Source organism: Dipteris shenzhenensis, chromosome 12 (assembly GCF_047967505.1).
Source record: "Dipteris shenzhenensis isolate YYH24624 ecotype China chromosome 12, Dip_SZ_1.0, whole genome shotgun sequence".
NCBI classification, from domain to species: Eukaryota; Viridiplantae; Streptophyta; class Polypodiopsida; order Gleicheniales; family Dipteridaceae; genus Dipteris; species Dipteris shenzhenensis.
Window position 1 is genome coordinate 54,920,358 of NC_141607.1, and position 14,755 is coordinate 54,935,112.

The window sequence follows — 14,755 nt, forward strand, 5'->3', positions numbered from 1 at the left end:
CATAGAAAAGTCACATAGAAAATCATTGTTTTTTTTTTCAAGAAATAGACTTCTATTAAGTAAGAGAAAAAACCTGCAAGAGCAAGCTCTAAGCGGAATACATCATGAAATCATGAGGATAAATAAACCCCCTCAAAGTGAGGTGGAAAACAACCAAGGCTGAGGCTGAAAGTGCCACCTCAACCCTGTAGGAGTCTCAGAGAAGAAAGGAGAATCCTTCCATTCCCTGAAGAAAGAAGCCCTCCTAGCTGAAGCTGCGTGGAAGTCTCCCTGCATACTCGTCCATACGGCCATCAAAGTATGTACGGTGTCTGTCCAGATACTAGCCAATGTGTGCGAGGGATGAACCTGAGTTCCCTCCAATGCCTCTGTGCATCTGGCTCTCCAGATATGCCAGGATGCTATGCTCGCTAGAATCTCCCAAGAGGTATCCACAGAGGCATGTACAGCTGCAAAAGGAAGGTGTGGTATCACATCCAACGAACAAGACTCAACCTGAAGACGTCAAATCGAAATGGCCCAAGAGAAGTCAAGTCTCTCATAGAATACCTGAGGCCCTGTAAGAGAAAGCCAAGCCACTGAGCCCCATGTCATAAAGAATGGGGAGTGGGCAAAGTGACTGAAAATCCTGGCTACCCCCATCCAAATCATCCTCACCTGTCTGAAATCCCATAAGCAATGCTGATTAGTCTCCAAAGCAGAGAGGCAACGAGGGCAAGTAGGATCGGCTCCGAACCTGGATCTCCAAAGGTTCACTGCAATCCCACCATGGATAGAAAGCCAAAAGAAGAGAGTGATCTTTCTCTTCCTGTGGGATTTCCAAAGTCTCCTCCAGAAGCACCTCTGCAAATCCGCAGTGATAACAAATGTCTCCCAATGAGGAACTCTGGAAAGTCTCCAACCTCTAATACTGAGATGGAATCTCCTGGCATTACTGACCGTGTAACAAAAGAAGGGGATGCTCTTCTCTCGATGCCCTGCGTCAATCCACTCTCACTCTCCAGGGTCCCACTACAAATACCTAATGGGAACTCCCCCGTCGAGCCAAAGTCTCCAAGATCCGGTGGAGAGTAGCCGGGGATCTGGGTCGAGGAATCACTCTGAATCTGATCCCTGCACCAAAAGCCCTACAACCTTGATAGGCTGAAAAGCAGACTCAAGCAAGATGTCCTTTGTGGACCTCAGCAATCTACCACCATCATGCACACTAAAAACTAAAGCATCCTCATGTGCATCTCGAAAGGCCAAAACCTAGAGAGGAACACCGCCTCTCGTAAAAGTACATGCCCAAGTGGAGCAAGTGAGTGGCATATTGGAGGCGGCTCCGCCTCAGTCTCATTCAGTCCCCTCCCCGCTGTCAGGAGGAGATTGATCGCCAGCCGCTTATCTGGAACGATCAGGTCAAAGATGCCGAGGGCCTTCAGTTGGGGGAGAGATCACACATCAGGTGGGATGGTTGGATGAGGGGGCCAGCCCGGTCCCTTCGAGTTTGGAGGGACACGTACAGATATTTGGAGACGGCTGATCTAGCAGACGCCGCTGGAGGTGTTCGTGGAGCCCAGGCGAGACGCACGGAGATCGACGGCGCGATCCCAGCTTGCTTCCTATAGCATTTGGTTCCCCCGCTGAAACTCAGAATTTACAGCAACCTCCGCCAGCTCCACAAGTACAACTTCAGCCCCCAACTGAATTGGTACAACCTCAGGGTGTGGATGAAGTTGTCAGGCAAGAAATTCAAGAGATAAACGCAGCCAAAACAGTCCCGCATTGGTTGCTTCAGACTCTCAAGGAGAGTAGGCTTGAAGCTCCATTGCCTCGCAGAACTCGTAGTGCAGTAAGGCACATGGGGGGAGCTCATTCAGTTGAATCAGCTTATGCAAGTACTCTTCTTGATGATGAGGAGCCTGAGACATTTGAAGAAGCAAAAGATAATGTGCATTGGATGAATGCCATGCATGATGAGTTGCAGTCCATTCATAAAAATCAGACTTGGGATGTTGTGGATTTGCCACCTAGTAAGAATGCCATAGGTACACAGTGGGTTTTCAAAGTCAAAAGAAAGCCAGATGGGTCCATTGATCGGTACAAGGCAAGGCTGGTTGCAAAAGGATATGCTCAGAAAAAAGGCATAGATTATGAGGAGACTTTTGCTCCTACATCCAGGATGACCACCATCAGGTCAGTTATAGCCATGGCTGCAAATTTTGAATGGAATGCTCATCAGTTGGATATTAAAACAGCTTTTCTTAATGGAGACTTGTTGGAAGAGGTTTATGTCAAACAACCTCCGGGCTTTGAAATTTCAAGAAATACACTTCAGGTATGCAAGCTGAATAAAGCTTTGTATGGGCTAAAACAAGCCCCACGTGCATGGTATGCCAAAATTGATGCCTTTCAGAGCAGCAAGGGGTTGCACAATAGTCCAACTGAGAGCACCCTCTACATCAAGAAGGATGGGGGGGATATTTTGGTCATCATTCTTTATGTAGATGACATGCTGCTCACCGGATCAAATGAGGAAGTAATTGCAGATTTCAAGGCCCAATTGAAAGCTACATTTGATATGTCAGACTTTGGCTTGTTACATTTCTTTTTGGGGATCCAATTTATTCAAGAGAAACATGGCATTGTTATGTCTGAGTCCAAGTATGTTCAAAAGCTCTTGGACAGATTCAACATGCATGATTGCAAGCCTATGTCCACTCCCATGGAGCCGGGGCTGAAGCTTACAATGTATGATGCGGGTGAATCAATTGATGTCACACTCTATAGTCAGGCTATTGGATGCCTCATTTATCTCTGCAATACACGACCTGATATTCAGTTTTCAGTTTCTCAAGTGAGCAGGTATATGCACAGCCCAAAGATTATGCATTGGCAGGCTGTAAAACGCATATTCCCACTGGTGGACTAGGCAGTCCACCAGTGGGAATTGTTTCTTTCTAGGACATGCTTGCATTTCTTGGTTGAGCAAAAACCAATCTACAGTGGCTACCTCCTCATGTGAAGCTGAGTACAGGGCAGCTTTCACAGCGAGTATTGAATGTGTTTGGCTGCGTCGTTTATTTGCTGATCTTCATCTTTCATTGGAGGGTCCTTCTCCGATTCTCATTGATAGTCAGAGTGCTATAGCAGTGGCAAAGAATCCTGTGTTTCATGCTCGCACGAAGCACATTGAGGCTCACTATCACTATGTCACAGAGAAGTTGCACGCAAGAGAGATCAGTATGATCTATGTGTCAACACATGACAATGTTGCAGACATCTTCACCAAAGCACTTCCACGTGAAAAGTTTGAGGCATTTCGCACTGCCCTGAACTTATCTCCTTTTGGTGATTGATCATTTCCTTGTACATGACATTGGCACTGCAGGGGGATGTTAGAATTATTATTATAATTTAGCAGTGACCAATTTAATGTAATAAGTAGGTTAGGGGCACTTTTCCCTCATTTAGAGGTTTTTCCCCTTAACCACAGTTAATTCACTAACTACGGTTAGTGAAGGATAAGGTTTTGTCACTTAGACAAAATCCATCCCACTTCTTGTATTAGTCACTTCTTCTATTGCAAGCACTACGTTCAGCTCTCTTGCTCTCACACTCTCTTTTCTAACAAGGATTAGATGTCACATCAAAAAGTGCATAGTAAGGGGTGGATGGAGACTTATATAGTCCCTCCACATTTCCCCCCTAAAGGGCCTCTAACTTGGCCTCTTTTTCCCCTTCATTACATTGCAACTCTTGGGGGATTCTATTATTTTGCTACATTCATTGATGAGTTCACCAAGTACACTTGGATTTTCGCATTGAAATCCAAATCTGAAGTTTCTACATGCTTCAGGCATTTTATTGCCTTGGCTGAGAATAAGAGTAGGCTGCACATACGTGATATTCAGTTGTCTTATGTTCCCACTGAAAACAACTTGGCAAATATTTTTACGAAGGCTCTACCTCAACCTAATTTTGAAGTTTTTTGGCAAGCTTTAAGCTTAGTACCTTTTGTGACTTGATCTGTTGTACTCTGTATAGTCATAGGTTGCTATATCCCTACAGAATGAACATGTGCAACCATGAAATTAGATATTCAGGTATCCTCAGCCATGTCCAAGATACTTCAGCCCATACCATGGAGGGGGGGGTGTAAGCCATTCTATAGGCTATCCATAGGTGCCACTCATTCCTTGGTATGTGTCTTGTAGGCCTAGTTACAGTCAGTTAGGTCACTTGGTACGATTAGTACCTGTGCCACTTAGGACAATTAGGACACTTAGTCCAATTAGGGCATTTAGCCCTAGGGTTTTGTTATCTTGGCGCTCTCTTGAGCCTCCACTCTCAGTTTTGCAACAATTCATTACAACATCTCGTTTATCTCTTCTCACCTCCATTTTTGAGCTTCCATTGCTTGCCATAGCCTACATCCAGTGGGATCCGAGAGAGTGGTTCTCACCGAGTAGGTGGACGAGGTACCCTTCTTTTCCTATACCACTCCGATTGGCAAGAGGCTTTAGATGGACTCTTCGAAATGGACCCCTATGAGGGAGAGGCATTGGGTGGCCCAGAGGGTGCCCTAGAAGTTCCGTTCCAAGTTTTGGACGCGCCCATGGTCCAGTTTGCGGCCGAGGAATATCTCCTACTTTCTCCGACTGGCCACCCACCAATGAGTCAAATAGAAAAGACTTGGTTCTGGGATCCTAAAAATGTGAGTGCTGTAGGCCATCTTTTGGTGGTTCTAGTGATGCCCTATAGGCCATGGTATGTGCCTTGTAGGCATAGATATAGGCACTTATAGTTTTAGTGCCTTTTAGGCCACATCGGACACTTAGTCCTATGTGACACCTAGGACACTTAGTCCTAGGGTCTACATCTAGCTACAAGTACCATGTACTCTTTTTCTTTCACACTCTAGTTGACGTGACGGCTAAATCTATCAACTCTTTGCACCTTGCACTTGCTCTGTCATCTAACGATCCTACAGTGGTATCAAAGCTACGGTTGACTCGTCTCCTCCTCCCCGGATTCGTACCAATGCTCCTCCATCCCTACAGTTCGTAGTCATACCGACGACCGTACTTACAGCCGTACAAATCCGTATATGCATCGAGTTACTTTGCTTTTGCAGGAAGAGCAAAGTCGAGCAAATAGACAAGCCATTATTCCTTATCATGCATTTGCTTCACAGCAGACAGGAAGAGGCAAGGCTTCCAAGCCTATGGGCAAGCCAAAATCTGCGCACAGCAGTTGCAATTCCTCCCATGCATCTAACAATACAGCAGATAAGTCAAAGAAGAAAAGATGCAACTATTGTCGCAAGCCTAGACATGACATTTTAGAATGTAGGAAGCGCATTGCTTCGGAGAAAAAGAAAGCAGGATTGACAGTAAATGCCTCTCATGCTATTGAATCCCATGAGCCAGAAGATGTTTCACATGCACATGCTCTTCAGGATGATTGGGCATGGGCTTTCCATTGCTCATTTGATCCCTCCAAAGCTGATGCATTCTTTACTGCTAATGATGCTCAATCCTAGTACTTTGATAGTGGTGCTTCCAAGCACGTCACATCTTGCAGACAGTTGTTTCATTCTTTAGCTGATGCACCTCGAGGGGGGACTATCACATGTGCTAATAATGCTTCCTATGCTGTAAAATGAATTGGAGATGTGCAGCTCACATCCAGTTCAAGCCATCCTATCACTCTGACAAATGTTCTTTTTGTGCCTGAAATTGAAGTCAACTTGATTTCAATTTCAGCAATTGCCACTTCAGGTTTCAGAGTGATTTTCGATGGCTACAGATGCCTAGTTTATGATCTTCGTGATGACAATGCCATAGTTCTCACTGGCACTTTGCAAAAGGGGCTTTCTCACCTTGATCATCACTCAGCTGCACTTTCTATTGAAGCATTTGCTATTTCAATTTCACAGCTTGCTGAAACTCATCTTTGGCATGAGAGAATGGGTCATCTCAATTATAGAGCTCTTGCAAAGCTACATTCACAGTAGATGGCTAATGATGTACCTCAAACTCACACAGTTTCCAAACATGTGTGTGAGGGTTGTCTTTTGGGTAAGATGCATCGGTTTCCTTTTCAAAAGAATTGTCCAAAACTCTCACAAAGGAATGAATCACGATGCTTTCAGAGGTGGCTGAATATGGTTGAGAATGAATCACGATGCAAGCTTGTCACCCTCAACACAAATAGGGGGGGAGAATCTATGTCAAACGAGTTTCATGCATTTTTGTCTTCAGAGGGCATTGTTCACTCATGCACTACTCCTTACACTCCTCAGCATAATCATGTTCCTGAAAGGAAAAACAGGTCTCGTATGGAGATGACCAGATGCATGCTTAAGGCCAAGTCTTTGCCCAATAAATTTTGGCTTGATGCAGTGATGTGTGCCAACTATGTGCTGAATAGATCACCTACAAGGGCATTGAAGATTGTTACACCTTATGAAGCATGGAAAGGCAGAAAGCCTTCACTTTCACACATGAGGGGGGTTTGTAGGCCATCTTCTGATGGTTCTAGTGATGCCCTATAGGCCATGATATGTGCCTTGTAGGCATAGATATAGGCACTTATAGTTTTAGTGCCTTTTAGGCCACATAGGACACTTAGTCCTATGTGACACCTAGGACACTTAGTCCTACGGTCTAGGTCTAGCTACAAGTACCATGTACTCTTTTTCTTTCACACTCTAGTTGACGTGACGGCTGAATCTATCGACTCTTTGCACCTTGCACTTGCTCTTTCATCTACGCACACGCACACACATATCGGGGCTGAACCAAAAAAGAAAATGGCCAATTTATAATAAGAATCCTAACCCCTTGCTCATCTACCAGGGGATACCTTACCTTCACAATAAATTCTAAATAAATAAAAGACAGGTAGCATGCAGGATTTTAGTCAGTTCTCATTAATGGAGGAACACAAAGTGAGACGAGGATCTGCAAGTTATGCACAAGAGTAACGGTACACCATGAAGCTCACATAGTGCTCCAATGGACCAACTGAAGCACAAAAATAAAGTTTGGCATTCATAGCTTGCAAGGTCATCTTCCTATAACAAACGTTTGAACTGCCCTACGCAAATTGCCATTATATAGTGGAGATTTGGAACTACCAAGGAATCACTGAAGCTTACTGCAACATGAACACGAACAGCTAAAACTTATGTAACTTTTGATGGCTCAAAGATCAAGCAAAAGATTATATGGCTTAGGTTTGTTTGGTTTGTCCCATAATGCCCCATAATGCTCCAAAGCAAGCCGAATACAGAGGATATTTCCTATTTCATACATGTATTGTTTTATAAGCAGAAACCATAACAGATAAGGAAGTTTCATAAAAAAGCAACATACCGTCTCTGCCTCAAGTGGTCGTCCAAAAGGCCCAAACAAACATTCGATAAAGCTTCTTCGTAAAGCCACAGATGAGAATGCATCATTGACCTGACACAAATTTTATATCAAAGATTCAGAACACATAACAAACATAACTGATATTTTGACAGCAATACACTATCAGAGATGAGAACCTGTCTTTTTAGAGTATCCTTCAAGGTTGGCATATACTCTGCGAGGCACCTGCAGCATCAAATGTCTCTGGTTAAAAAAGGTTATGCACTATTGACAGAGACTTTTGAAGAGATGTTCTTTCTGAATCAGCCTCTTTAGCTCGCATGGGAATTTTTCTGATCACATCAGCAGTTAACTTTGACAATGGTGTCTTCCATTATGCTTGCAAAGTTATCTGAATAAGACTAGTATTTCCCGTATGCATTAAAGTCCTGGTGCTGTAAAACATCACAGCATGAAAAGCTGAATAGGGCAGTCATGTGTATGTAATAGCCTTATCATCCTTAAAACTTTTGAAGAGACGTTCTTTTTGAATTACCTTCTTTAAATCACATGGGAATTTTTCTGATCACGTCAACAGTTAAATTTGGTGAGGGTTTCTTTTATTATACTTGCAGAATTATCTGGATAAAACTACTATCTCCCATATGCATTAACAGTCCTAGTGCTGTAAAGTATCACATATATCTAGATGAATCCAGGAAACTCATTCTCTAAAAAAACCACACATAATCTCATGATAGTCACTGATAAGGTTGCACACCATAAACTCCATCACGCATAGAAGGGACTAGCTTCTCTTGCTGCCATGACGTGTACCATACCTTCTCTCCGGTGTTCCTGCTGTAGGAGGGTGAGGTCATTGTCCAGGTAGATCCGGGTTCCTTTCAAGGTCACCCTTGTGCTCATGAGGGCCTTCCTATCCATGGCTGTTCGTAGCTTCATCACAAGTTGCCTTGTGGGTGCATCAGGCTTACCAACTCTCCAAGCTCTCACATGTCAGGTTCACACCCTTTTTGGTGAACAAAGCATTTGCATCTGCCATAGGAGTATCTCCTACTGTGAGGCCTCGGACTAAGAGCTTGAGCTTGAGAGAGAGAGAGAGAGAGAGAGAGAGATTATTAAAGTCTTCGGAAGACCGATGGGTCTTTGAGACTGTGAAAAACCTGATACAATGAGCTGTGGTAGTAGAGCTACTAAACGAGCATCCACAGCAATGCAGAATGCAAAAAATGCAAAATGGCACTACTAAGTCCTAAGTACAAACATAGTCATGTCGATAGTCGACTATAAATCAATCTCAGCATCATCATCAACATCATCATCATCAGCAGCAGCAGAACATCAAGATGGATGAGGCAGTGGAGGCATGAGGTCAGCAATAGAGCGCTGTCGGCCCCTTGAAGGTGCAATCCTGGTACGTCTCCTAGTCGTAGCTCTGCGTCTAACCAGGGCCATTGTGACCCCCGTCGGTCGGGCTCCGACTCTAAACAAGGTGGGGATGTCCCCAAGTATGATCTGTGTGTCAACCCTCTGTCTGAGCTGTCGGGTCACATGCTCCAGGTCACGGTCATGTCGAGGTCTCATCTCGTGGAAGTCTGCGTGATTTGGCTGGAAGAAGTCCGCTCCTGTCTCCGTGCTTGGAGTATCCTCTCACGGTGTCTAAGCACCTCATAAATGAAACCAGCCAAACACCGCTGGTCTGGGTAGAAGCGGAAAAGGCCAAAGCCCCATAACTATCTCTGAAGAGGCAGTAGAAATGCCCTCGGATCTCATAGTAAACACGACACCTGAAGATGAAATGCTCCTCTATCTCAACCTCGTGCATGTCACACAGTGTGCATATGCGCCTCTCCGTGGGTAACGACTCTGCCCTGCCACTCTCGATACGAAGTCTGTGTGAAGAGACCCAAAACTGCCCAAGAGAGATCCTCAGTGAACCGCTGAGTGGGGTAGGTGTACCTGCGTGTATCCTGGTGGATCAATGAAACCCTCTGCTGTGATATGTAAGAAGAGATCTCTGTAGAAGCCCAACTTCACTGGAAGATCACTCGGGCCCAACCAAGTCTGGAATGTGTATAGCTATAGTAGATCCTCACGGATAACCTGCTTGACCTCGTGTGATAGAACAGGAGAGAACGGAGCATCCATGCTGTACTGAAATGGAGGTAGTCTGTCCATGTGGAGCCCGAGCCCCTCAAACCATCTCTCTGTACATGCATACCAGCAGCTCTGGTTTCCCCCTACTGCAAGTGCCATAGAAGAGGACAGTGCTAGCCATGGTATCCTGCTACGCCCAGAGGTGTAATCCCCATACTCCCCAACTCAGTAAACATACGTGATGACCTGAAATGCAGCATCTAGCTGTAATGGGGGTGACCCAAACTCCGCTCGAATGATCTGGTGAAGAACGGATGGCTTACCACGAATCATCCGTGATAACATGAGAACCCGTAACCGCTCCACCCTGACCCACTCTATATCCGATAATTCTGGCCCCCAGCATGGACTACCATACATCCCTGCTGGACAGACCAAAGAGTCAAAAAGCAACCCTTTGGTTCGTGGATCCTGAAAGTGAGAGCGGAAGCACTGCCTCTCTAGTCTAGCCAATGAAGCATATCCTCTGCTCAAGCGTGCATGCATCGCAGGTCTCATAGTGAAGATGGGTTCGAAAAAGACAACCCCAAGATAAGTGTATGATGAAACTACCTCAACAGGAAACCCATTAAATGCGAACTGTTTCTGGCCCATGACGGTTCGAGATGTATTGAAGATCATTACCTTGGTTTTACCCAAGTTGACCTTTAAATCATGAGACTCACAAAAGGACTGTAGTGCATCAAGGTGTCCCTGGAGCCCCTCTGTTGAGGAAGACAAGAGAGCCAGTGTAAAGCAATATTCGGATCAACGTGCCCGCGAGATAGCAACCTACCCCCCTCCCCGTGTCTACATCATTATCTAGAGCTCGTCAATGTAGAGGTCAAACAAGGTAGGCCGTAATGGACACCCTTGTTTGACCCCGATAGTGCTCATGATCTCGTCCGTCCATCCAGATCCTATCTGGACTCTGCATGAAACTCGCTCATAAAGTGCCATAACAGCCTAAATGATCTCCTGGTCGTAACCCAAATCCTGTAGATGCCATATGAGGCGGGCACTCGGAACCGTGTCAAATGCCTTGCAGAAATCGACAAAGCAACAGTAAACCCTATGCTTTCGTGCCCTCGTCTCCTCGATGATACATCTAAGCGTGAGAATGTGGTCCATGGTTCCATAATCACGCCTGAAACCGGTATGTCCTGCTGCTCTAAGTCCTTGACACTCCACAAATCTGCTGACCTCAGAATCAAGTACTGATGCATAAATCTTCGATATCACATGTCCAATCATAATGATCATGTAGTTCTCCGGGCTCATGGGATCCCTTACCTTGTGAATGGGTGAGATAGTGTTAATGGTCCAGGTGTGTGGAAACCCCAAGCAAACAGCTTCATTAAATAGCTTTGCTAAGATCGGCGGGGCTAGGAGATTAATCCCATATGCAATGAACTCAATGCATAGTCCCTCGTGATCCTTCGCTCAGCCATTATGAAGTTTCATTACGGCATCCTTTACCCGCCCCCCCTAGTGAAGACGGTGCAGAATGCGGGGCCTAGCATATGTGATAGGTTAGGGACTAGCTAATTTGGCATATCATAGAGTGTGCGTGCATAATCAAACCACACCTGAGTATCATTCAATGGTGAGGGGGACCGTCCCTCTAGAAATCTCCGCCAAAAGTCCTTAGAGTTGTGTGAAATGTATGCAACTGTAACAGGTCCTCACAGATAACCTGGTTAACCTCGTGTGATAGGAGGGGAGAAAATGGAGCATCCATGCTGTACTGGAAGGGATGTAGTCTATCCATGTGGAGCCCCAGTCGCTCAAACCATCTCTCTCAGTCAAGTAATTTCGTGCAGAAGAGTCTTCATCTCTTATACATAATATTAGTGTTTTGAAGAAGCAGGCAATCATAGTATCCATCCTAAGCATGCGATGGAGCTCCTCCTCTCCCCGTGAGCTCTGCTGCCCCCCTCCCTCTCCCTCCCCCTTGCTGCCCCCCCTCTCCCTCCCCTCGCCAGCCCCATCTCCCTCTCCCTCACCCTCGCTGCCCCCCTCTCCCTTCCCTCGCCAGCCCCCTCTCCCTCTCTCCCTCTCTCCTCCTCTCCCTCTCTCCTCGCCAGCCCCCTCTCCCTCCCCCCTCACCCCCCCGCTCCCCTTCCTCCTCCCCGCCCTCCCTCTCCTCCACCCGCCAGCCCCCCCGGCCCCCCTCCTCCACCCCCTCCCCCTCCGCCAGCCCCCTCTCCCTCCCAGCCAACCCCGGTCCCCCTCCCTCGCCCTCCTGCTCCCCTTCCTCCTCCCCGCCCTCCCTCTCCTCCACCCACCAGCCCCCCTCCTCCTCCCCCGCTCACCCTCTCCCCCTCCACCAGCCCCCTCTCCCTCCCCGCCAACCCCCTCTCCCTCCTTCCTCACCCTCCCGCTCCCCTTCCTCCTCCCTGCCCTCTTTCTCCTCCACCCGCCAGCCCCCCCGCCCCTCTCCTCCACCCCCGCCCCCTCCCTCCTTCTCCCCTGCCCACCCTCTCCCCCTACCCGTCTTCCCTCTCCCCCTTGCCAGCCCCCTTGCCCGCTCTCCCACCCACCCCCTCGCCCACGCCCCGCCTCCTCCTTTCCTCTCCCCCGCCCACCCTCTCCCTCCCAGCCCACCCCCCCTCTCTTCCTAACCCGCAGCTCCCCTCCGCCGCCCCCCGCCTCCTCTCCCCCATCCCCCTCTCCTCCCCCCCGCTGCTGCCTCCCCGCCTCCTCTCCTCCTCTTCCCCTCTCTCCTACCCTCTCCTGTTCTCCTTCCTCCAATGCCCATGTTCCAGGGCGTCCTGGGCAATAGTTTCACGGATGAAACTTTTTAGTGTTTGAATCGGCCTTTTCACATCGATTGGTGAATGGATCCCCACTCAGCCAATCTTCGTCCACTTCCACCGGCCGCCAAAACCATCATTTTTTCAGAAGACAAGTTGTAGCAGCTCAAGAAAGATGTGGAACTAGAGGGCTCCACATCACTTTTCGCCCGCATCTTTGGGTCACACCCTTCCAGATCACAAGCTAGAGACTGGATGCTGGCGGAGTTACCAGGAGATCTCGCCCCACACCTCCGAGATGTTCGACTTTTGGGACGTGGATTCTTCCAAGTGGTTTTCGACTCCCGTGAGTCCACAACCCTTGTTCTCAAAGCTAATCCTCTGGCTTTGGGTTCGAGGAGGATTTTTCTTTTGCCCTACACCTTGGGCTTGGATCCGGTCGAGGAGGACAGTCAGGTCACATCACTGTTTATTAGATTTCCTGGTCTTCCTCAGGTCTACCATCGACTTCTTGCTACTATCAGAGCCACATTCGGAGTGGTCACTGAGATCCCCCCCCTTCTTGGCATGCCAATTTTCTCGGCTGAGGCAGTGAGAGCAGACGGGGTGCCTCGAGTTAGGGTCATTGTCTCTGACCCTAACATCTCGGATGACCACATCATGCTTCAACGCCCAGATGGCTCTCTCTTTCGACAAAGAGTCAAGATTGCAGGTAGACAAGACCAGTGCAGGATTTGCAGGACCCTTGGGCACTTTGCTAGAGATTGCCCAAGGAAGAGAAAAACACCCAAGAGGTCTTCTAGTGTAGCTCCTTCACGTACTACCCCGATTGCACCTCCCCAGGGCCCTGTACCACGCACTCCAGGACCACCAAGAGCAGCAAGGCATCCTGCTTCGCGCACCCCAAGACCACTAGGGGCAGCAAGGCGCCCAACGCCCACAGCACACCCAATACCACGATGGAGAGCGATCAGAGCGGCTCCCTTACCTCAAGAGGAGACCTTTGATCCGGTTCAAATAGACGCCATCCAGACTTCAGAGGTAGATGTTGCAGCCCCAGTCACTTTGGTTTCTGATCATGAGGGGGCTACCGATACTTCTTCCCCACAGACTGTTCCTGCCACAATCAGGACGACCGAGGGAATGCATGCACAAATGAGGACTCCAGATTCCTCTTCAGCCCAACCACAGGCCTCCTCAGCCCCCAGCTCTAGTTCTGCTAGCAGGTCCTTCTCCTCCATCTTCCACAAGTGCAGGTCTTCTTCGCACTCCTCGGCCAGACCTGCTTCTCAAGAACTCTTTTTCGGCACTGGAAGACTCGGCAACTTTCATGGATGAGGAGTTTGTGGCCTCCACCTTAGGGGTCCCCGTCATGGGGATTCCTTTTGATAGAGCCTGCCCCTCAACAGGTGTGGGGATCCTTTCACCTGCTGAGTTTCCTGCCCTCAGCAAGAGTGTTTCGACCCAGGGGAAGCTGGTCTCCTCTACTAGGTCGGGTAAGCCTTTCCACCCAGCATCCTCCTGTCGATGAGGATAGTCAGCTGGAACATACAGGGCCTAGGCGGAGTTCCACACCGTCGCCGTAGGCAACTGATCCGGATTCAGCTTCATCCAGGTGTCACTGGAGGTGCTATTGATATCCTTTTTATCCAAGAATACAAGTTGGATGCCAGTGATTGCTCTATGTCTGACAAACTTCTTTCAGGACATACCTTTTGGTCGCCTGCTATGGGCACAAGATGAGGTACTTGCATTTCGGTCTCTCCTTCTATTCTACCCTTGGTTGCTCGTCATGGTATTATCTCCCCCTCTAGAGCTCAATGGATCATTACTTTGATTGGAGGGCGTAAGATTGGTTTTCTCAATCTGTATGCCCCCAACAATAGAGGGGAGCGAGTCTCCTTTTGGAAGGAGTTACTATCTTGGGCCCCCATTGCAGATTCTTGGATCATTGGTGGCAATTTCAACATGGTTGAGTTGCCATCAGACAAAAAGGAAGGCAGACAGGGTGGAATTCATTCTTTGGAGAGGGCAGCCTGGAATGCCTTTCTCTTTCAATACAGTGGCAGGGACACTTGGTTTGATGATGCCTTTCATGTTATGCCACAGTCACTCCTATACTCTTGGTCGAACAAGAGAGTACACATGCCCATCCATGCATGTATTGACAGACTTTATGTAGACGATTGGGCACTTGACAAAGGCGGATCTGTATGCATTTCTACTGGGGTTACGGTTTACCACCTCATATCATTTTCCAGTGGTGTTGTAGAGCCTCATCGGAGAAAACGCTCTACCAGTGTCAGGATTCCGGATGCTTTTTATGAGGAGAGCCTCACGGAGGATATTGTACAGATTTGGGTTTCTCACATACAGGGTGGAGTTGTCCGCCCATCTCAGGTAGCTGCAGCCTTATCCGGAATTAGTGACTATTATCATACAGTCGCTGATTCCAAGAGACGCGAGATTGGTATACGCCAGCAGTTATCGTCCCTTCAG

The 14,755-nt window shown here is 47.8% G+C and overlaps 1 protein-coding gene across 3 annotated transcripts in view; it reads right to left on the reverse strand.

The window, feature by feature from the left end:
- LOC147896413 (BRCA1-A complex subunit BRE-like protein) overlaps positions 1 to 14,755 on the reverse strand; it is a 75,582-nt gene that overhangs the window by 24,549 nt on the left and 36,278 nt on the right. For all 3 annotated transcript variants that reach the window (XM_087382605.1, XM_087382603.1, XM_087382606.1), the window contains exons 8-9: positions 7,541 to 7,589; positions 7,365 to 7,454 (exon numbers count right to left, since the gene is read on the reverse strand). In XM_087382605.1, coding sequence (XP_087238731.1) covers positions 7,365 to 7,454; positions 7,541 to 7,589 — 139 coding nt within the window. The remainder of the gene's footprint in view (positions 1 to 7,364; positions 7,455 to 7,540; positions 7,590 to 14,755) is intronic.